The 23,433-nt window shown below is 45.4% G+C and overlaps 1 protein-coding gene and 1 long non-coding RNA gene across 2 annotated transcripts in view; one reads left to right on the forward strand and one right to left on the reverse strand.

Moving 5' to 3' along the window:
• Positions 1-14,279: 14,279 nt before the first annotated feature.
• On the forward strand, positions 14,280-14,829 carry LOC141409943 (uncharacterized). The gene is made up of 3 exons (XR_012432952.1): positions 14,280-14,375; positions 14,528-14,561; positions 14,738-14,829. It is a non-coding gene; the product is annotated as an uncharacterized lncRNA (long non-coding RNA).
• Positions 14,830-17,908: 3,079 nt separating this feature from the next.
• LOC135969973 (uncharacterized) overlaps positions 17,909-23,433 on the reverse strand; it is a 91,075-nt gene continuing 85,550 nt past the window's right edge. The window contains exon 3 of the mRNA XM_065541218.2: positions 17,909-23,381. Coding sequence (XP_065397290.1) covers positions 23,140-23,381 — 242 coding nt within the window. The 3' untranslated portion in view covers positions 17,909-23,139. The remainder of the gene's footprint in view (positions 23,382-23,433) is intronic.

Raw genomic sequence — 23,433 nt, forward strand, 5'->3', positions numbered from 1 at the left:
TCAATTGATTTTCTTGTAAAATATTACAGAATAATATTGAGAAAACATTTTATTTTTCTCCAGCCTGTATCTCTCTTTAGCACTTACAAGTAAAGCGGACACTTAGAGGTAAGGTTTCTTTAGTTGGGATCCATTAACTGCAGGACTGGGAGGTCCATAGCTGGGCTTCACAGGGAGTGCAAACCCCCCGTGGACAGAACCCGTGTGTCTGTGCTGTGCCCAACTCCCCTCTGTGAGGCTGCCAAAGGGGGAGGCCCGGGTCACCCAGGATCCCACTTGCAAAGAGGGGAGCAGGCTACTTGCTGGGCAAAAAGTCAGTTCATCAACTGGCCAATCTGTTGAAAGGCAAAAAGAAAGGAAAGGCTCAATTGTGAGACTGATGAATGCCCACTTTCCCAAGTTAAGAAATGTATAGCAGCTCAGGGTTCTCAGAGTGATTTCAACAGCATATGAAGATATTTTTAGAAAGTTTTTGTTTGTCTACAGCTTTCCTTGATATTGATCCTCACTCATTTTTCAGCCCACTCGTCACTTGAGCTTATTTTGTTGCCAAATTTCAATGTTGCCTGTTTCAGTCACTGAGCACTTCTCACATTCTCCATATCTTACACAGATAGGTGTGTTCCTGTCTTTTCTTATTTTTGTGTGATTCATTTTTAAATTGGGCTGTGCAGAATACAAGCATACATTTGTATATGACTCCCATCTTTTATGCAATTTAGCTGTTTAATTTTTTAGTAATGCTTTTTATTAAGGTATAATTAATAGAGAGTAAAACAAATATTAATACAAGGACATCCTCATACATTTTGACAAATGCATATGCCAGTGCAACAGTAACTGAAATGATTATTAAAAAAAAAATTTCCATCATTCAAGAAAGTGTCCTCATGCTCTTTTCCAATCAATTTCTATCTTAGGGATAAAAACTTTTCTATTTTTATCACTATTGAGTAGCTTTGTCTATTCTTGAGCTTCATATAATGGAATCATATTTTTATTGAGTTGTTTTCTCCAAAATTACCATTTCTGAAGTGTATTCATATTGTTGTTTCAGTAGGTCATTCTCTCTTAAGACTAATATTCCATGGCATAAATACACCACAGCTTGTTGATCCACGCTCCTGTTGATGGAGATCCACGTTACTCCTGTCTTCAACTATTAGGAATGAAGTTGTTGTGAACATATTGTGGGATTCTTTCCTGTGGGCATATGCATTCTTTTTTTCCTTTTTTATATATATATATAGACTTAAGAGTGGAAATAATGACTCTTAGTGTAGATGTGTGTGCTATGCTCGTGTGTCTCCACGAAAGCTCATGTTGAAACTCGTCAGTGTAATTGTATTGGGATTATGACAGCTATGACTAGGTCAGGAGGGATCTGCCCTCAGAAAGAGATCAATGCCCTTATTGTGGGAGTGAATTAGTTGTCTTGAGAATGGTTTTCTGATAAAAAGGATGAATTCAGCCGTTTTCTCTGACTTCGGTGCTTGCTTCCCCTTCCTTCTGCCTTGGATAACAGCAGGAGGCCCTCATCAGTTATGGCCCTTTGATCTTGGACTTCCCAGTCTCCAGATCTATAAGCCAAATAAACCTCTTGTCTTGGTAAATTGCCCAGTCCATGCTGTTTCTCTATAGGAGTAGGAAAGAAATTGAAAGAAAATATGGTACCGAGAGTGATGCCGTTGATATAATTTCTGAAAATGTAGAAGTAGCTTTGGTTAATGGGAAGTGGCTAATGGATAGAGGTTGAAAGAACTGGGAGGAGCAGACTAGCAAAAGCCAAGATTCCTGAAAACAGAGCATAAAGGGTACTTCTGGTGAAGGCTCAGGGGTAAATGAGGAACAAGGTATTGGAAATTGAAGCAAATGCCATCCTTGTTATAAGTAGCAAAAACCTTGGCAAAGCTGTGTCCTGTTCTAGAACTTTATGGAATATAAAAATGATGAGCCATTTGCTAGTATATCTGCTGAAAGAAATATCTAAGCGGCAAAGCATTCAGGCTACTTCGTGACTACTTTTAGCCACCAGGAAATTTAACCCAGCAAGAAGGGAGCCATGGGAATAGATTTTGCAAACCAGCACAGATGGTGACCCTACCTCCCTCTGCTGTCCTGTCTCCCACATGCCAAACTCTATGCTGTGAGCTGTTAAAGTCCTATAATTATTTCTGGGGAATCTGTACTCTTAAATAATTTACAGATAACCCAGGTCTGCTTTGGATATGATCAGACAGACTAAATCTTGGAGACTCTGCACCACTGGCCACTGACGAAAGGGACTGGGAATGTTGTCTGGGACAGGAAAATATAATAAGAAACATTGGAGTGAATCTAGCATCAGAAAGATGTTGTGAGGACAGCCAGGAAGAGCTGGAACCTGAGGTTTAATCACAGGCTCCTCACCCTCTGCTGATGGGCAGGTGTGTGAGCTCCAGCATGGAGCACCACAGTACTAGTTCAGAGGACGGTGATAGGGCAATTGGGCAGCCTGTGAGCTGGGGCAGTGTAGGCAGAGGAGCAACTGTATCATCGCAGAAGCTTCTGCCTTCACCCATCCCTCCAGCTCTGCAGGACAGGTAGAGAGCACAGCGTCTGTGGAGCACTAGACCTAAAGCAGGCTGCATGGGGAGGACACAGGACAGTGACATCACAGGATACGCCTCCCATCAGGAAAATCAAGGCCCAGAACTCGCTCAGCTCTTCCCCAGGAGGACCAAGCTCTGCATCAGGTGCAGTGCTGCCTGCCCCACTGGGCCATGGGCCCCGGGCTCCTCTGCTGGGCGCTGCTTTGTCTCCTGGGAGCAGGTGAGTCCTGTGCACTGGACAGCAGCCCCATTCTCAGCTTTCCCACCCCTGTGTCCTCCACTTTACCTTGGGGAGGACCTCCAGGCTATCTCCGGGCTCATCCTCCATCTCCTTTTCCCACAGGCCCAGTGGACACTGGAGTCACCCAAAGTCCCACACACCTGATCAAAACGAGAGGACAGCAAGTGACACTGAGATGCTCTCCTATCTCTGGGCACAGCAGTGTGTACTGGTACCAACAGGCCCTGGGTCAGGGGCCCCAGTTTATCTTTGAGTATTATGAGAAGGAAGAGAGAGAGAGAGGCAACTTCCCTGATCGATTCTCAGGTCGCCAGTTCCCTAACTATAGCTCTGAGCTGAATGTGAGCGCCTTGTTGCTGGGGGACTCGGCCCTGTATCTCTGTGCCAGCAGCTTGGCACAGCCCGGCAGAGTCACTGACATTCTGTATGTAAACTCCCTCCTTAGCTTTGACTTGAGAGCTGCAGGCTGCACCCAGCTTTCACTCCTTCAAGGGAAGCTTTTAGTTGTTTGGAAGGCATGTCTTCTGTCCTACTGAGCACAGAGCTCTCCCAACCAACAGTGTCCAGGTTTCCTGTGCCCTCAGTGTGCCCGCTTCTCTGCTGCATCCTCTTGCAGCTTGTCACTTCCTGGGTAACTTCAGAACAAGAGTGACTGCGGAGTCCCAGATGTGTGCTTGATTCTTTGTATTTGTTATATAGCTTAATGCCTTTCAACAGTCTTGCACATCAAACATTCTTATTCTTCCTTTACAGATGGGAGGCTCAGGGACATTGAGTCATTTTCCCCAGTGTCTCCTGGCTTGTAAGGATCAGAAGTAGGAAACAAACTAGTCCATACATTTTCCACCTACCCCTCTGCTCCGTCATCACCTTCTGCATCCTGGTCAGTAAGTCAGAGCCCTCACACTGTCCTCTAGTGACCAGCAGGGCGGCAGTAGAGTCTCAGATGTCTTCAGGGGTCACTACTAAGGCCTCTTCAGTAGCAACTTTGAGGAATGTTAAATTTCACACTTTTTAACAATCATTTATATGCATTCCCTTTGTCTTTCCCCAGTCTGCAGCTTATATTTTCATTTTTATGGAGTTTTTTGATGCACAAGAGTTTAACGCAACAAAAACTAGAAACAATTTTGTTTTTGTATAGACAAAAACCGCTTTCTCATATAAACATCTAAGGATATTTTTCTCAATTTATTCTACTAAAATTTAAGTTTGGATTTTCACCACTAAGAATAAATATACCTAAAATATATCTCATGTGAGAAACAAGATAGAGACCTAGAAATGGGAGGGAAGCACATATGTTCTGTGAAGAAACAATAGCCTGTCCTTAAATTGGACACCCTGAGCTGACGGTGGAGAGGCAGGTGGAGGGCAAATGAGCATGAACCTTGTCAGTCTATTGTCTTGTAGAAGAAAGACAGCCAGGAGCAGGGACCACATGGGTGAAGGTTTATGGCTGTACTGTAGGTTGAAGGTTGCAGCAGGTAGAGGGAGGAATAGCAGGCAGAGGACAGAGTCACTGGCTGGCCGGGGCAGCGGCATCATCAATTGACTCTCCTGACATCCACGAATTATGTCCACAGCGCACAAGCTGAAAACCCTCTCCACAATTTCCTCATTTTTCCCCTGACCCTGCCATGGCCACCAGACTCCTCAGTGGTGTGGCCTTTTGCCTCTTGGGGGCAGGTGAGTCCTTTAAAGACTTTTCCTTGGCCCACCACACCCTAGCCTAAGCCTTTACTTCAGGTCTACATTATTGGGGTCCCTCCTTGGACATTCAACTTCCTTCTATCATAAACTTCACAGAAGCTGGGACAACCAGTTCCCAAGGTATCAGAGAACAAATACAGGACATGAAGTGGTATGGAGATGCCTGAGACTGCCATCCATGACTACATGTGTGGGAGTTAATAGGAGCCGGAGCTGGTGCACAGCTGATCCGTCCCAGCCCGCACTACAGAGAAATCCCTGAGGGTCTGTAACTTTCTCTCAAAGCCAAATATGTGGCCTTTGTGTCAGAAGCCTCTCCCAGACCTTTGTGCCCTCTTGCACCAGCCTTCACCCCACAGCCACCTTCCTCTGCACACAAAGCTCAGTGGAAGATATAGGTGGCCTTGTCTTCATGAGACCATGATCTCATGAAGACGTTGTCCCATAGGAGTTTCCCCAATAGCTACAAGGCTAGGGCCTTTAGATTTCGGAGCAGTCCTGTGTATAGGAAACTGCTCAGTGCTGAACTTCTCTCCCAAGCCAGTCTCAGCTGGACTACGGAACGCACATCACTGTGATGTGAGAGGAGGCAGTCTCTCTTCCAGGCCCCTCCTACGGCTCTGGCCTCAGAAGTCCTCTTCCTCAGTTGCTCTCAGAAAGGAAAGTTCATTTGAAATTGTATATTTGCAGACAGCATTGACAATACAGGTCTATGTTCTTTCCTTGTCGGCCTTCACAACTCCGTCTTCCCCACACCATGCTCATGTCAGTCCTCAGCCTCCTCCACGTGATGTCTGCTCCCAGCTGTCCTCTCCCTTCCTCTGCACCCTCACCTCCATGTCAACCACAGCTGCCTCAGTTCAGGCCATTCCTCATGCGTCATGCTCCTCCCACCAAAGGCCTTTCCACTCCATGCTGTATTCTCTGTGTCAATACAAGTCTCTTCTTTTTTGTTCTTTCTCCAAATCTCAGTTTATCTACCACCGTCTCTAGGGAAACACTCTTTCAACAGTTTTCCTAGGCTGCACCTCCTTATTGTAAATGCTCACAGCTTATAATATGCATTAATATTCTTAGATTTAGCACCATAGTCATTTTCCCTGACTTTGTGTGGCAATTTAATTGACACTTCTCTTGCATTCTAGACTGTAAAATGCATCGTTTTACAAATTGTGGATGTTTTGTTCCCCATTTTATTATCAGTACCAACAACGGTTCCAGGTGCCACTCACCAATCTTGAAAGAATAAAGAACAGATATTGAAAGGCCCTCTGAGTTCCCACATAGATGTCTGGAAACATTAAATGGGAACCTCTATCCCTTCATCTCCTAGGATCAAATGAGTCCTGGAAACATGAGAAATCCCTGTCATGGATGAGTCACTGGATCCCAAGCCTTTCTACATGACTGAATTTCCTATCTGCCCATCGCCCTCCTCCCTGGTCTCCTCCTTCAATCTCCTTCCCTCACAGGTGTCCTGGAATTGGGAGTCTCACAGACACAGGGCACCTAATCACTCTGAGAGAGTGATTAGAAACATAATGTCAAACACTGGCATTAAAAGGTGATGGAGAAGAAAACAAATGGCTTCCCCATTCTCCTAGGGAGAGTTTTCTTAAGGCACAAATATCTCTTTGGGTGACTTTGAGGCCACGTGCCTGATACACTGAGCTATATTATGGGTGTCCATTTCCATGAATTGGTGGGCAATGCGAGAGACACAGAGCTCATGGTCACCAGCTTCCTCCAGCCCACACATGATTTTGTACCGGGCGCTGAGCAGAGACCTTTGCTTGCTCCCCTCCTTTGCCAGTCAGAAAAGGCTGGTTGTGAGACAGAGGCTCCATTTACAGAGCGGGGCTATGTGTTAGTCCCTGAAGAATTGTGAGAGCCATTCTGGGTGGAAATAATCCAATATACAATCACTAAGGATGGCCCACAGATAGACCGAAGCCCCAGTTTTGCCAGAATGATTTACATTAATGCTTTAAAGACGAATGCAGTTTTAACTCTTTAGGCAATAAAGACCAAAAATAGACTAGCTATTTTTAATAATTGAATTTTAAACAGACCAAAGTCAGAAAATCTTCCCTAAGGAAAGCATTTTCTTCCACCCACTCACTAAAGCTGTATTTGAGAAAGCTGTGTGCTGTTGATAAATGCTGGAATATCACTACAATCGACATCGTAATAATACTGCTACTTGGATCAGAAACAAAGAGCATTTCTAAAGCTTGAACAATGTGTAACTGGAAACAAGCTCTCACTGAGTTTGGAAATGCAGGCACTAGAGGGTGCTCATTTCTCTTTCTTTTCCAATCAGGGGGCTATTCGAACCTATTCTAGAACAAGGAGTGAGATCCCCCATTTCCCCGTGGTGATCAGGCTTTCAGAGGTAGAAACCTTATTAGTTCATAATCAGCACAAACTGACTTCACCATCAAATGTATCGATCTCGATGCTCACCCTCCTCAGCAATCAGAGACTGGCTGTGTTCACCAGGAGCTCGTGTGTTTTTACGGAGCACACTTTATCCTCAGTTTATTACAAAAAATAAATGGGCCTTTATAGGGAGTTCCATAGACAGAAGCTTTCTGTACTTTGTCCATTTAGACACTACAAATTCTGACACCTGATGAAAAGTGTAAACTTAAAGCTTGCATGTGGTTAAGATTTTTTAATAACCAAATTAAATAATATATATGTAACGAAAATGTCAATAATGCTTTCGAACCCAATCCCACCTTCTATTGGTAATGAATATTAACACTCTGGTGTGCTTCCTTTCACCCCTCTTTTCTGTGTTCATGCATAACTTTCTACTCAAGTACACCTACAGAAAATGGGTTCACCTGTACAATTTACCTGCCACATGCACATTGTTTTCTGTTAATATTCCTTGGTCTTTATTGTTCCAGATTGGTTGATATAGATCTAACTTGCTCTATTAGCTGCTTCACTTTGCATAATGAGGGTAGACAGGTACACTCGCGCTCCGTTGCCTGATTCCTAAATTCTGCCACATCTTTTCTAAAGTGACCGAATGGTATCTTTACGCTTCCAGGTTCTCCTCACCCCAGCACTCAGCTGATGATACCAGCTTTTCCATCACTCATAGTCCTAGCAGGGCCAGTGTGAGAGCTCCATTGGTTTCTCCTGCATGAGGAGACAGGAAGGGATAAAAGGATAGACTTTTATCAAACCTACAAGATGCTACACAGTATCTCAGTTCATGTGTGTAAAGCATTGAGAGGAATGTTAGTCTTGTTTTATAGATGATTCTAGATGAGGCTAGAGTCCAGGAAAGTTAACAAATAGCCTTGCCCATGGTCTCAGAGCTAATAAATGGTGGAGCCAGATGGAGGGCAGTTGTCTTGCTTCCATGTGGAATTGATAGATGTGTCACTGGAGTTTGAGGGAGGGGAAGTCTAGAACCATCTGGGGTTGTCTTTAGATCAGACACCAGGGTTTAGAGAGTCTGTGTACCCTACAGCACTGCAGGTACATGCATCATGGTGTTGGCAGTGGGGAGGTACTAGAATGGGTAAGCGATTAGTGGCCTGGAACCAGAAGATCTGAGCTTTGATAAAACTATTCCCATCACAAGATGTAGCAGAGACTCTGATGTAGATAAACTAGGCCAGGGAGCTATGTGAGGAGCTGTTGTTAAAATGAGGGAGGGAGGAGAACCAACTAAGTGGTCACTTCCTATATGTGAAATGTAGAGGAAAACAATATTAACTAGAATCCCATCTGATTTTAGCCAGTTTTGCTTTGTAAGTAGTTGGAAGGTGGGATAATTTATTTTCAAGGTTAAGTAAACATCAGTACATCACCTTTACCTTATGAAGACTGTTGGCGAAGCAAAAAATGGCACAGCCTATAGAGTCAAAGTTTGTTTAATAAATATCTCAGAGTTCAAAGAAAGACTCTTATGGGGCAGAAATTGGTAAATGTTCCTGCATTCTAAAATTAGGAGGATCTTACTTTCTTTGAATCAGCAGAGAAGGAAGCACAGGCAGTGGGGAGGGTCAGTTGGGAACACTGCAGAGTGGCCGCAGGATGTCCAAGACAAAAGACATGTAATATCACATTCTAAGCTGTGAAACTGTGATGCAACCCTGCTCCTTCTCCTAATGGATTTTTTTAGGTCTCAGCACAGATGCACACCTGAGGGAGTAATTTCTTTGGAAATTAAGGACAAATTGCTGTGTTAGTAACAAGTTCACCTTACAAAACACACCTGGAAATGGAAATAAGATTATTTCTAAGGCCTTTTCTACTCTAAGAGTCTCTGACTTGGTGGTAAGCTAAGAGGTGAGGATAGGGGGTTGTTGATCCACATGTGATGAGTACCATGAGGTTCTACCATGAAGCATATAGTTCTGAGAGTGAATCAGAGCCCTAGGAAGAATAATGCCCTTGATGTTGTTTTGCCCTGTGCCATCCCACCACCCCACCCATAATTGAGCAACCATGGAAATGAGGGTAGCCAGAAGGAATCAATTCCTGCAGCTTGGTTCAGTAGACAGAGGGACCTGGGGGAAGGGTGTTGGCTGGGTCTAGGAGAAGATGATGAGCCCAGAAAATAGACAAGGAGAACCCCCAGGGAAAACTTGTGAAACCCTGAAGGAATCACGACATAGGTTATTAGAGACTTTTTTATTACTAAACTTTATTTATTGCTAAATTAATGGCAGTAACCCTGCACAAAGGGATATTCCCTATGGAAGATGGCATCTCACATAAAAACAGAGCATTCTTCCTTACCTTAAAGTCGGACCTCTCTCCCCAAGTCCCTCATGCATCGGGCCACCTTTGTACCCACAGATCATGGGCAGCACTGGGTGGTCACCATCATCCACACAGAGAGGGCAGTCAGCAGCGTGAGGTGGGTCTGTCTGCTGTGGTCTCACCCCAGACATGGAAAGCAAGAGCCCTGGGTAGAGCTGAAGGTGCTCACCTGGGTTTGTCAGGAGTCCCATCTGTCAGTGAATTGAGAAGAAACAGAGCAAAACTTGTCCAATGTTGATGAGCCTGCCCCTAGGATTTGGAAACTTGATAACAGAGAAAACCGATATAGACAAAGGATTTTAAACAGGATTATGGTCAATTAAGCAAATTAGAAAAGGATACTTGAAGGAATATTTGGGACACAGGAATCAAAAACACCAGGAAGACATGAGGAGTTTCCCTAAGACTCTAGACTACAGCACTACATAGGTAACTAACACCAGGCTATGTATTATATTATTGAAGAAATAAAATTGACATTGAATTACAAACTGTTCACAAAAAGTCATGAAAATCTTGTAGACTTGATTCAATTCAGACAAATGTGTCCTTCTCATTCTCAGCTGTTCACTGGTGCATTTGTCTTGAATTTGACCATCTGGGGAATGGGCGTGGTCTCTCCTGACAAGAAGGCTCTGGGACCCAGGCAGGGAGAATGACATCTCAGAATGATTCCCTTGAGAGTCCTGTTGCCCTTTCATCAATGCACAGAACCAGAAGACCCCTCCGTCCTGTAGCACCTGCCATGAGCATTGAGCTCCTGTGTTGTGCGGCCTTTTCTCTCCTGTGGACAGGTGGGTCCTGGGCAGGGACCCTTGTGTGGATTTCATGGCCCAGCCCCTTTCCATTGGGGCTGCAGCATCAGCTTTGTTCTTCTCTGCAGGTCCAGTGAATGCTGGTGTCACTCAGACACCAAAATTCCAGGTCCTGAAGACAGGACAGAGCATGATAGTGCAGTGTGCCCAGGATATGAAACATGACTACATGTTCTGGTATCGACAAGACCCAGGCATGGGGCTGAGACTGATTCATTACTCAGTTACTGCTGGTATCACTACCAAAGGAGAAGTCCCCAATGGCTACAATGTCTCCAGAAAAAACACAGAGGATTTCCTGCTCAGGCTGGAGTCGGCTGATCCCTCCCAGACATCTGTGTACTTCTGTGCCAGCAGTTACTCCACAGCGTTACAAGGCTGTCTCCTCTCCGCACATGAAAGCAGGGAGGCTCTGCCCTCCTCCCCCACCCAAGACTCAGGGATGCCCTGGGCAGAGTTTTCTGGAACAGGAACCTTGGAACCCCAAGTGGCCCCAACTGGCCCAGACAGTATGAGCCTCGCTCTGTGCCAGGCGCCTCTGCAGGCAGTCTCAGCCAGGCCTGGGCTGATCCCAGGTCCTCAGTTGTCTCCTTTGTTGCTCTCTCTGGTCTATCCTCTGAGCTCTCCTTTAGGGGTTGGGCTAGGGCTCCCCCAGCTCCTACTTTTCAACTCATCATCCTGAGTCTGAGGCCCCCAAACAGGATTTGTATTTCACATCCATCTAGACTCCTGTCTCTCCCTGGTGACCGTGTTGCTTCCTCTCTCTAGGTTTCCCCCACTCCCCACCATCCTGTGGCCCACCTTTCCCATCTCAGCAGTCATTCTCCACCCCCTACCTCCCCGCCCCTCTCTACTGCAGCCATGGGGGGAACCCCTCTTCTGTGACTCCTTCCTTCCCATCACAAAGACTTCAAAGGCCATTTCCTCTGCCCTGGGCTGGAGCCTTCCTTTATCTAGTGGCCAGCTCCTACCTGTGCTTCAGATCTCAGCATGATCAGCCCTCCTGTGGGAAGCAATCCCATGCCTCCCAGCTCGGATCAACTTTCCTCTCATAAGCTCTCAAAGAATCAAGTCTGTTAGTAACCTTTAGCACACTTGGGCTTTCTCAGATACTTGTCTGATTATTTTTGTGCTCCCCCCAATTTTTTTATTTTTAGACAAAGTCTCACTCTGTCGTCAGGCTGGAGTGCAGTGGCATGATCTCTGCTCACTGCAAACTCTGATACTCTGATTCAATTGATTCTCCTGCCTCAGCCTCCCGAGTAGCTGGGATTACAGGCATGTGTCACCACGCCCAGCTAATTCTTGTTTGTATTTTTAGTAGAGATGGTGTTTCACCATGTTGGCCAGGATGGTTTCGATCTCATGACTTCATGATCCCCTGTCTCTCAAAGTGCTGGGATTATAGGCGTGAGCCACCACGACCGGTCTCTGTGCTTAATTTTTTAGCCCATGAGAGCTAAGGCTGTGCCTGCTGCATTTACCAATATCGGTGCCTGACATGTGGGGAGACCCATTTCACAGAGAATGGATGAGTGAATGACAGGCTGAGTGGGTGATGAGTGGATGGATGAACCAATAGTAGGAACATACTACATCTACTGTAACCTGGCATAGATCTAGCATTAAGTAAAGAAAGCCCACCCCTTTGATTGCTGGGCTCAGGTCAGTCTTGGAAATTGATGGGGAATCACTATCCTGGTGTCCACACCTGGCTCAAGGTTTCCTCTTGTGGCTGCAGCACCAGACCTCCTCCAGGTCTCTGTGCTCTCCTTCAGGGTCTTCTCCCACAACAAATCAAGACAGATCAGAGATCTACCTCTAGAATTCCATTCTTAAAGGTTGTTCCTTGAAACCACTTCTGGTAAGAAAATCTCCGTTAGGTTTGCATCAATAAAACAGGGCTACTACAAGTTTTAGAGTGTAAGAGATTTATGATCAGAATTAGACTTTATGCATATGTGGGAGGAGATGAGGAAGACAAGGTCTTGAGGAGAGAAGTCAGAAGGTGAAGGAGCCAGTCAGTAGCCATGGCTTCTGGAGGTCTGGGCAGGACAGGCTGGAATGGCAGGGACATGAGAGGATCAGAGCATGCCAGGCCATGCAGTGGGACTTTGAGCTGGGAGAACAGGAAAAGTCCAAGGAAACCTGCTTCTGGGGAAGCTGTTCCCTCTATGTGGTGGCCACCCCTGCAGGTGCACTGCCAAACACTGGAGGCAGCCTGGCTGCTGTTGGCCAGCATTTGAGAAGATGAACTGGACACAGGGTTCAGAAGAAACAGGACTTCCAAGGTCTTTTGGATGCCTCTGTATCTGCTGGTCACTGACTCTCACTGTCTGACCACAATGACCTGCCAATTGTTATAGTGACGGTTTTATATCCATCTTCTGAATTTTACCAAATTTATCTTTGACCATCTCAAACCCAGAGTGATAAGAGAAATGGCATTGTGGGAAAATCAGACTCTTACCTTTGCAAAGTTGACTTAATACAACCCAGCACAGGAGGGATTCTCCCAGATTAGGCACCAGATCAACAACTGTCTCAACCTGCCATGGTACGTGGACTCCACTCCGGGGGACACCTGTGCCGCCCAGGTGACTGTGGACACAATTTGTATGTAGATGTTCTAGACACTGGCTACTAACTGTTCTTTTAATCCTGTGCCTGGAATCTCACTCCACCCAGAGGCAGTGCTCTGCCTCCTGCTTCTGTCTCCTTCCTGAGCTTCCGTCCTGCTGGAGTTGCGGGGACATCAGACTCCTGCTCAGAGTGCAGCGACCTGTGGAGAGGGAGGGAAGCTCACCTCTTGCTGCCTTCCTGGACCCAGTTCTTTTATAAGCAAAGCAAGTGCTCTGGTCTCTCTTTGAGCTCTGCAGTATGAGAAATGCGCTTCATGAATTTGTAGCTGATCAGCTCAATGATCTGATGGCAAACCCGAAGTGAAATCCTCAGATCTGCAGAAATTGCCCTGCATTTCTGTGAAGATGGAAAGAATACTGTGTGGTAGAGGTGCCTTCTCTGCATGTAGAGACCTGGCGCCCAAACAGGACAGAGCAGAGAGGGCCAAAGAGCCCAAAACATGTCTCAGATGGTTGAAAGACAATTTCCCAGGACAATCCTGCTGACAACAATTGGTCCCTCGTATTACACGCCTGACCACCCTTCCCCCAGATCAGCTGAGTACCCAGGATATCACACACCCCAGCATCTTCCAACAAGCAAAAATACTTCGCATACCAGCCTCCTTCCAGCACCACATTGACTAACCCCAGAAACAGACTTTCCAGAAAAAAGCTCTGTCTTCTCTTGGCCCAGTCTAGTCTGGTAGGTTTAATTCATGATTTGTGTGACCTTTTAACTTACTCAAAGGAGAACATATGATTTCAGAGTAAAGAATGTTAATTTCATTTGTATAAATTGGACCTAAACAGTAAACTGAGTAGTTTTCTTCCATCAGTGTCTTAAATTGGACAATGGTAAAACAAATCTTAGATGCTAGAACTTTTTAGGTCCTGGTGTTTTTCATATGGAAGTTTCCAGTTACCTAGTCCAGGGCATGGAATAGATGAGCATTAGTAAGTCACTCTATGCTTGAGATGATTTTCTATGGGTATTTTTTCTGAGTTACAGTTAACAAAGGTGGGAAGTGATCCCAGAAGAAAGGCATGAGGGCAGTTCATAAGGGAACCCATGTGATGTGACAGTCCCATTGGGCACCAGTAACTGGGGGAATGGAGGAGTCTGGGGCATGAATGGGGATGGCAGAGGGGATCCTGTTTTGCAGGAAAGACAATGAGCTCACCTCTTTGTGCCCTATGTTAGGGGCAGTGTTGGTGCATCCTACAGGACATGTCCAGCAGACAGAGGAGCGGCTGTAGGATGAGAAGATGAACTCAGAGATGCAGTGTGAGGCCTCCGGGTCCAGACAGCTCTGGAGCCCAAAACGATGAGCCATACATTGATATTGTTAAAACGGAGGTTATAAATATTTAAAGTGTCACCCAAGTGTGTTCTAGTATAAATGCTGTGACCCTGAGTTCCTGGGGATTGAGAGAGGAAGTGATGTCACTGTGGGAACTGCCCTGTGGGGACAAGGACATCCGTCATCCTCTGCTCCTGCTCACAGTGACACTGATCTGGTAACGCCCCCGTCCTGGCCTGACCCTGCCATGGGCACCAGGCTCCTCTGCTGGGTGGTCCTGGGTTTCCTAGGGACAGGTGAGTCCTCAGAACACCAAGTAGTTTCATTTTTTTTTCTGTATGTAGGTGTGTGTGTGTGCGTGTGTGTGTGCGTGTGTGCGTGTGTGTGTCTGTGTGTGTGATGATTACAAATGTTTTCCTTATTCTGTTGCCAAATTCTATTTCCACAGATCACACAGGTGCTGGAGTCTCCCAGTCTCCCAGGTACAAAGTAATAAAGAAGGGACAGGATGTAGCTCTGAGGTGTGATCCAATTTTGGGTCATGCAGCCCTCTATTGGTACCAACAGGCCCTGGGGCAGGGCCCAGAGTTTCTGACTTACTTCAATTATAAAGCTCAACCAGACAAATCAGGGCTGCCCAATGATCGGTTCTCTGCAGAGAGGCCTGAGGGATCTGTCTCCACTCTGACGATCCAGCGAACAGAGCAGCAGGACTCGGCCGTGTATCTCTGTGCCAGCAGCTTAGCCACAGCGTGGCACAGTCACCTCCTTCCTGTTCACAAACCTCATCCTTCGCTCTCCTGCAGTTCCCAGAGACCCTTGACAGAGGCCTCTCTTTGCTCTTCACTTTTCATGGGAAAGAGGTGGATTTGGACATCGGCTGTCCTTTGGGTAGAAAGAGACCACAGATTCATTTCTGAAACACAGTGACTGCAAATGTAGGTGGTGAAAACAATCACGGCCCGCTGCACTCTAGGAGTCCTCGGAACCAGCTCACTTCTTCAAGCAAGGAGTGGGTGTCTTAGCCTCAGCCTTCAGGGCAGACATGCATCTTCTATAGGTCTTGGAGGCTGCTGTGTTGCCCACATCCATGAGGTTGTCAAGGGCAGGAAACATGCCTCTTCTCCATATGTTGGGACATCTGGAAGGTCTGAGGCTACATCCCCAGGAAGATCTTTCTTCTGAAGCCTCTTCTATCCCTGTCACCTTGGAAGTTTCTGCAACAAAATATCAAACCTCTCTTCCTGTTTGAAGTAAAGATCTTTGCAACTTTTGTGGTCCTTACGTGATAAATATAATCATGATAACAATAAGACTTCATTTCTTCTGCCTACTTTAAGCCACATGTACCCTTTATTTTGTTTCCATTTGCCGTTGCTGCTGTTCTGATACACACAGGCATGCATTCACCACTGCTGCCAGTTCACCTTGATTCCCTCAGGAAATCTAATTTTTAGACTCTGAGTGTTTTCGTTGTTGTCCAACTCATTTGATTTGAAATAATTTTCCTGAGGACTTTAACTCAAGAAGTGTTTTATTTTTAATATTGAAACTATTCCTTTTTATTTTATTTTTCATAATATACAGTGTTATATAGTACTTGCTATAAATAGAAGTACAATGATTATATTGCAATAGAATCTTCCACTTGTCTGTGGGTGATGCTGCAGTTTGTATCTATGAAATCAAACGCACTGGTCAGAGCTGATGTGATTATGGATTATGGGTTTCTGAGAGTCCTCGGCAATAGCCCACTTCGCCAAGTCTAGGACTCAGTGTCCCAGACACAGCCATGACAGAGGTGCCCTGAATTTTTCATAGCTAAGAGGGGCATCAGCCGGGCACGGTGGCCTACGCCTGTAATCCCAGCACTTTGGGAGGCCTAAGTGGGCAGATCACGAGGTCAGGAGATTGAGACCAACCTGGCTAACACGGTGAAACCCATCTCTACTAAAAATACAAAAATTAGCCGGGCGTGGTGGCGGGCACCTGTAGTCTCAGCTACTCGAGAGACTGAGGAAGGAGAATGGCATGAACCCGGGAGGCGGAGCTTGCAGTGAGCTGAGATCGCGCCACTGCACTCCAGCATGGGTGACAGAGTGAGACTCCGTCTCAAAAAAAAAAAAAAAAAAAAAAAAATGGAGGGGCATCATAGTCCTTCCAAACTCACTGATCAGAAATTGTGGTGGTACAGACACCAAATTTCTTTCCTCAGAGAATGATGGTTACTGGCGGGGAGTTGCTCTGGACCCACTTTTTCTTGTGTCCTCATCAAATCGCTCCTTGCTCGGGTGCACTGTGTCTCCTGGGACTAAGTAAGGCAAGGGCACAGATGGGAATTCCTTGTCTTCCTAGACCTCCTCTCTAACTGTTCTCACTTTCCTCCATGTGACTCCTGAGACACCTGGTCCTAACAGTGGACAAGCTCTGACACTAAGGCTGAGGAGAACACAGTCCACAGTTGTAAACGGTGGTGCAAGAACATGTAAGAAAAGTGAGCAGGGCTTCCAATTTATACTGAGAATGAACATGCAAAAGGAGCAAAGGGCAGACGTTACTAACGAACAAATAGGAAGGAATAGGGGTTTCTGTTCTAACGAAATCATTCTGTTAAGTTAAGCAGGAGAAACATTTCATTGCAATTACTTCAAGTCAAAGGCTAGTGGCTCCCCAACCAACCAGCATAGCTCTTTGCTCTGTGGTCTCAGCAGCTTCAGAGGACTCAGAAATCCCTTTTCTGCACAAATGTCCCTTTGTCCATTCCAAGACCCAGGATCTCACACTCTGATCCTATCATGAAAATAAGCAGGTGTGCTATAGTTGCTGTGGCCTCATTTTTAGTGTGTTGAGTAGGAAGCATTGAAGAACTTTGAAAGCTTTGCTCTTGAGTCTAGGGATGTGCTGGAGGCAACTTGTGTGACTCAGAAGAACCAAATAGGCATACTCTTCCCAGCTCCTCATTCAGTGAAGCCGTGTTGGCCGCTTGAAATCTGCCATGGTGGGGATGCTGGTACAACAGAAATTAGCAAATGCTACCAGCCATGCCCCGGCCTTCACAGACAACCAGTTTAGCAGCACATCACTGGAGTATTTTCTGATGTCCCTGTTATGCCATGTCTTGTGGGGACAAAAGGGCTCAGAATTTATCTCCCCTCTACTCTTGTTCTTAGAAGCCATCATCTAAGGGGGCCTCGATTATTCCTATTTCTATTCAACTCCCAAATTCTCTTGCTCTGTAGCTCTGTTTTTGCTACAAGCATGCGAATCTAGAACATGACAACCATTTTGAATGTCCCTAAAGGTATCCCTGAACCAGTTCATTATTTACAAATTATCTTTCCTCACATAGAATATTCAGATGCTGGAGTCATTGGGAACACAGATGGCCAAGCAGCAACTCTAGGTTGTGAACCACGTATAGCCCCACTATTCTTCTGTGTCACCAGCAGACCCTGAAACAAGGACTTTTTTGCTTTGGAAACTAAGCAGCTCCACCCCAGTCAGGAATGACTCTGCTTTTACTTTAGGCTGAGAGGTCAGCCTAAAGTATTCTCCTTTCATCCCACATATTATCCTCTCCAAGACTGAGTATGGCCACTCTCCATCTGAGTCCCTGGAAGTTGTCCAGAGCTCCCTGAGAATCCCTGCTCTGGGGGCAGAGTCACCAAGGTTCATCCTCGCCAGCTCCCCACAGACTCCAGCAGGGCTTTCCTGCCAGGTGCAGGCACAGGGATGGCTCTGCCTGTCTCTTAGTTAGAAGGAGGCTGTACAATAATGTTTGTATAAGAGGGACTGGAATTCTGGGTCTCTTTTAAAGTATTTGACAAAATTTTCTTTGTTTTCTGTTTTTTTTTTTTTTTTTGCCATCTCACCAATGAGGAGTGCAATCCCTTGGTAGTTATATTGTTTTTGGCACTTGGGAAGGTTTTTGTGGTTAAGTCACATTAAGAAATTGTGCCTTTTTTTCCTGTTTAGCTATAACCCAAGGCAGTGAAAGAAACAGCAATAATTTTGAGAGTAGTCACTTGTGCATCCTATGATAAAGGTGTTAGATTTCATTGCCCACATCTAACTTTCAGTCTAGTGGAAATGAAAAGGCTCAGTTAGGGGGCATGTGAGCATGCAATGAGAGAGGTTGATGCCAATTGAGAAGTCTGTGCCAATCCCTAATACTGTGGGATTGAAGGGGAGGGAGAGATGACTTCTCCTTCAGACCGTGCTGAACAAGGAGGGAGAGTGAGTTCACCCATGGGAAGCTGAGGAGGAGCAAATCCCAGGGGCATCTAACTCAGGGTGCAGGAACAAATCCTTGGAGAGGAAAATGGTCCAGTTCAGCTGTCACAGGAGATAGGAGAAAGAAAAGTCATGTAATCCACAGTCCCCAGGCTGATTTGCTTCCTTATGACACTATTTTGCACCAGCGTGTTCTCATCTCCCGCTGTTCCTCTGCCTTGGCCGGAATCATCTCTTCCCTGTTTGCTGCTCAGATCAGTGGATGCGCATTGTACAAGCTGATCATTTCCTGAAACAACCCCTTTGCTAGTCTTAGCTATATCCATCCTTATTTTCTGCATTAGGTACTGCTCCCGCCACCATTGCTTGTTGCCTTGTAAGAGGTCTCATTTTATATATTTCAATTTTACTTTTTATTAATAGACATTTGACTTCACCTTTTGCTGATCTATACTGTTGGGGTAACATTGTCATTTTTGGAGGACGTTTTTGTTTAGTGATTCAGATTAAATAATCTCTTTGTGTTTCAGTGTACATGTTTTCTTACTATTTAAAACCAAATATTACTTCCTTTCGTTCCTCTCATTTTGTTCCTCTCTCTTTAGATGGTAGTTTTAAGGGAGAAAAAGTTAGACTATAACTGGAGCTATGTGATAAGAGTTATTCAGAATGAGGGTGGGATATTAAGATTGGTAACTGAAAGCAACAGTCAGGGTTAGAACTAATGTTGGAATTAGGGTTTAGGGAAGCTGCTCATAAAACGTGCGGAATGGCACTTCTGGAATACTTTTCCAGCTCACTCTGCAGACACTTCCCAGTATTCCTTGGGCCATTGCAGAATAAACAATGATGAAACTTCACTTATTGGCCACAAGACGGCACTGTGGTCCACTGGGATCTGAAGGGCTCTGGGGATTCTGGGAGAGCAGCCTAGGAGGGAAAGGGTTAAGAAAAATTAGGGCTTGGATGCAATATTATGCAGATGTTGCAGCAGTTTTCCGTTATTGCCAGGCTACCTACAGCTGTGCAAGAGGCGGGAAGTCCCTCTAATCTTTAATGAGATCTACAGTTGAAGAATGTTGGCCAGGCAGCCTTGGTGTTGGGGCAGGTGCAGACAGAGGAGCAACTGCCTCAGAGGAAAAGGGACAAGTGAAGGGTAGGTTGTGCCCTGATCCCAGTGCATCTCTGCTGCACCTCATCCTCTCTGCAGGTCTCAGCAGGTGACACCTTTTACCTGTTGAGTGTTCTGGGATTCTACAACTTCATAAGTCTTACTGATAACATCACCTTGGCTGAGATTCCATTGGGCACAGAGCATGTGTTCTCTGGAGGACAAAAAATATTGATAACAATTTCTGAAACACCTAAGTAAACAAACTATTGAAGGAAAATGTTAGTAGATGCAGCAAACTGTGGCGTTAGACCTGAAGATAACAGACTAGTAGAATTATACAAAAGAGACTATACATAAGTCTGTACTAAGTACTTGTGGGCATAGAGCAGTGTTTGAGTCCTATCAGGGTAGATTAAGGAAGGAATTCAGCTATTATCATGACTTTTGCTTGGATGAAAATCCATGAACTCCTCAATGGATTTTCTTGTTAAATATTACAGAATAATATTGAGCAAACTTTTTATTTTTATCCAGCCTGTATCCCTCTTTAGCACTAACAGGTAAAGCTGACGCCTCTTTAGCACTAACAGGTAAAGCCAACGCCTCTTTAGCACTAACAGGTGAAGCTGAAAGCAAGGTTTCTTTAGTTTGGATCCATTAACTACAGGACTGTGAGGTCCACAGCTGGGCTTTACAGGGAGTGCAAACCGCATGTGCAGGGAAGCCCATGTGTCTGTGCTGTGCCCAACTCCCCTCTGTGAGGCTGCCAAAGGGGGAGGCCCAGGTCACCCAGGACCCCACTCACAAAGAGGAGAGTAAGCTTCTTGCTTGGCAAAAAAATCAATTCAAAAATTGGCCAATCTGTTCAAAGCAAAAATGAAAGGAAAGTCTCAATTGTGAGACTGATGAATGCCCAATTTTCCAAGTTATGAAATTTGTAGCAGCTCATGGTTCTCAGAATGATTTCAACAGCATATGAAGATATTTTTTAAGGTTTTTGTTTGTCTACAGCTTTCCTTGATTTTGGTCCTAGTTGTTTTTCAGCCCACTCAGCAGTTGAGCTTATTTTGATGCCAAATTTCAATGTTGCCACGTCAGTCACCAAGCACTATTCACATTCTCCATAACTTACACAGATAGGTGCGTTCCTGTCTTTTCTCATTTTTGTGTGATTCATTTTAAAATTGGGCTATACAGAATACAAGCATACATTTGTAAATGACTCCCATATTTTATGCAATTTAGCTGTTTACTTTTTAGTAATACCTTTTATGAAAGCACAATAGAGAGTAAAACAGAAATATTAATACAAGGACATCCTGGTACATTTTGACAAATGCATATGCCAGTGCAACAGTAACTGAAATGATTATGAAAAAATTTCCGTCGTGCAGGAAAGTGTCATCATGCTCCTTTCCAATCAATTTCTATCCCAGAAATAAAAACTTTTCTTATTTATCTCTTTATTTATTTAGAGACCAACTCTCACTCTATAGCCCAGGCTTGAGTGCAGTGGCGTGATCTCAGCTCACTGCAAGCTCCGCCTCCCAGGTTCACACCGTTCTCTTGCCTCAGCCTCTGGAGTAGCTGGGACTACAGATGCCCACCACACCCGGCTAATTTTTTCTATTTTTAGTAGAGACAGGGTTTCACCATGTTAGCCACGATGGTCTCGAACTCCTGACCTCATGATCTGCCCGCCTCAGCCTCCCAAATTTTTGGGATTACAGGCATGAGCCACTGCGCCTGGCCAAAACTTTTCTTATTTTAATTACCATTGACTAGGTTGGTCTGTTCCTGAACTCCATATAAATGGAATTATATAACATTTTTATTGAGTTATTTTTCTCCAAAATTAGTATTTCTGAAGTGTATTCATATTGTTGTATCAGTAGGTCATTCTCTCTTATGACTAATATTCCATGGCAGAAATACACCACAGCTTGTTGATCCACGCTCCTGTTGATGGAGATCCACATTACTCCTGTCTTCAACTATTAGGAATAAAGTTGTTGTGAACATTCTTGTGGAATTCTTTCTTGTGGACATACGCATTCTTTTTTAAAATTTTCTTTTAAGTATAGACATAAGAGTGGAAATACTGACTCAGTGTAGATGTGTGTGCTACGCTTCCATGTCCCCAAGAAAGCTCATGTTGAAATTTGTCAATGTGATGGTATTGGGAGGTGGGACAGTTATGACTAGGTCATGAGGGATCTGCCCTCAGAAAGAGATCAATGCCCTTATTGTGGGAGCGAATTCATGGTCTTGGGAATGGTTTTCTGATAAAAAGGGTGAATTCAGTCATTTCCTCTGACTTCGGTGCTTGCTTCCCCTTCCTACTGCCTTTGATAACAACAGGAGGCCCTCATCAGTTATAGCCCTTTGATCTTGGACTTCCCAGTCTCCAGATCTATAAGCCAAATAATTCTGTTGTCTTTGTAAATTACCCAGTCTGTGGAATTTCTCTATAGCAGTAGGAAAGAAATTGAAAGCAAACATGGTGCTGAGAGTGAGGCTGTTGCTATGACAAGTACCTGAAAATGTGGAAACAGTTTTGGTTAAGGGCAAACGGGTAATGGATAGAGGTTGGAAGAATGCGGAGAAGCAGACTAGCAAAAGCCTAGACTGCTGAAAACAGAGCATGAAGGACAATTCTGGTGAAGGCTCAGGGTGAAATGAGGAACAGGGTATCAGAAATTGAAGTAAATGTTATCCTTGTTGTAAGTAGCAAAAACCTTGGCAAAATTGTGTCCTGTTCTAGGACTTTATGGAATAAAAAAATTATGACCCATTTGCTAGGATATCTGCTGAAAGAAGTATCTAAGCGGCTAAGCATTCAGGCTCCTGTGTGACTACTTTCAGGCACCAGGAATTTTAACCCAGCAAGAAGGGAGCCAAGGGAATAGATTTTGCAAACCAGCACAGATGGTGACCCTACCTCCCTCTGCTGTCCTGTCTCCCATAAGCCAAACTCACTCTGGAGTTAGAGAAAAGGGGAGACAGTTAACATGATACACTGGGGTCAGCTTCTGAAGGCACGGTGGATCTGAAGGCACGGTGGATCTGTCCAGAGCACTACATATAGGATGGCCTTGAGGATGCTGAGTCCCAAGCTGGTTAGGTCTGTGCTGTGAGCTGATGAGGCCCCAGAATAATTTCTGGGGAAACTGTACTCTTGATAATTTACAGACAACCCAGGTCTGCTTTGGATCTGATCAGATGGACCTGATATTGGGGACTCTGCACCGCTGGCCACTCAGGAAAGGGGCTGGGAATGTTGCCTGGGACAGGAAAATATGATAAGAAACATTGGTGTGAATCTAGCATCAGAGAGATGATGTGAGGACAGTCAGGAAGAGCTGGAACCTGAGGTTTAATCACAGGCTCCTCACCCTCTGCTGATGGGCAGGTGTGTGAGCTCCAGCATGGAGCACTGCAGCACTAGGTGGGAGGAAGGTGAGAGGGTGATGAGGCAGCCTGTGAGTGGGGAGGTGTAGGCAGAGGATCAACTGTATCATCACAGAAGCTTCTGCCTTCACCCATCCCTCCAGTTCTGCAGGACAGGTAGAGTCCAGGGTCCGTGGAGCACTAGACCTAAGGAAGCCTGCCTGGGGAGGACACAGGACAGCGACATCACAGGATACCCCTCCCATCAGGAAATCAAGGCCCAGAACTCACTCAGCTCTTCCCCAGGAGGACCAAGCCCTGCATCAGGTGCAGTGCTGCCTGCCCCACTGTGCCATGGGCCCCGGGCTCCTCTGCTGGGCGCTGCTTTGTCTCCTGGGAGCAGGTGAGTCCTGTGCACAGGACAGCAGCCCCATTCTCAGCTTTCCCACCCCTGTGTCCTCCACTTTACCTTGGGGAGGGCCTCCAGGCTGTCTCCTGAGCTCATCCTCCACCTGCTTTTCCCACAGGCCCAGTGGACGCTGGAGTCGTCCAAAGTCCCACGCACCTGATCAAAACGAGAGGACAGCAAGTGACTCTGAGATGCTCTCCTATCTCTG

Source organism: Macaca fascicularis, chromosome 3 (assembly GCF_037993035.2).
Source record: "Macaca fascicularis isolate 582-1 chromosome 3, T2T-MFA8v1.1".
Taxonomy (NCBI): domain Eukaryota; kingdom Metazoa; phylum Chordata; class Mammalia; order Primates; family Cercopithecidae; genus Macaca; species Macaca fascicularis.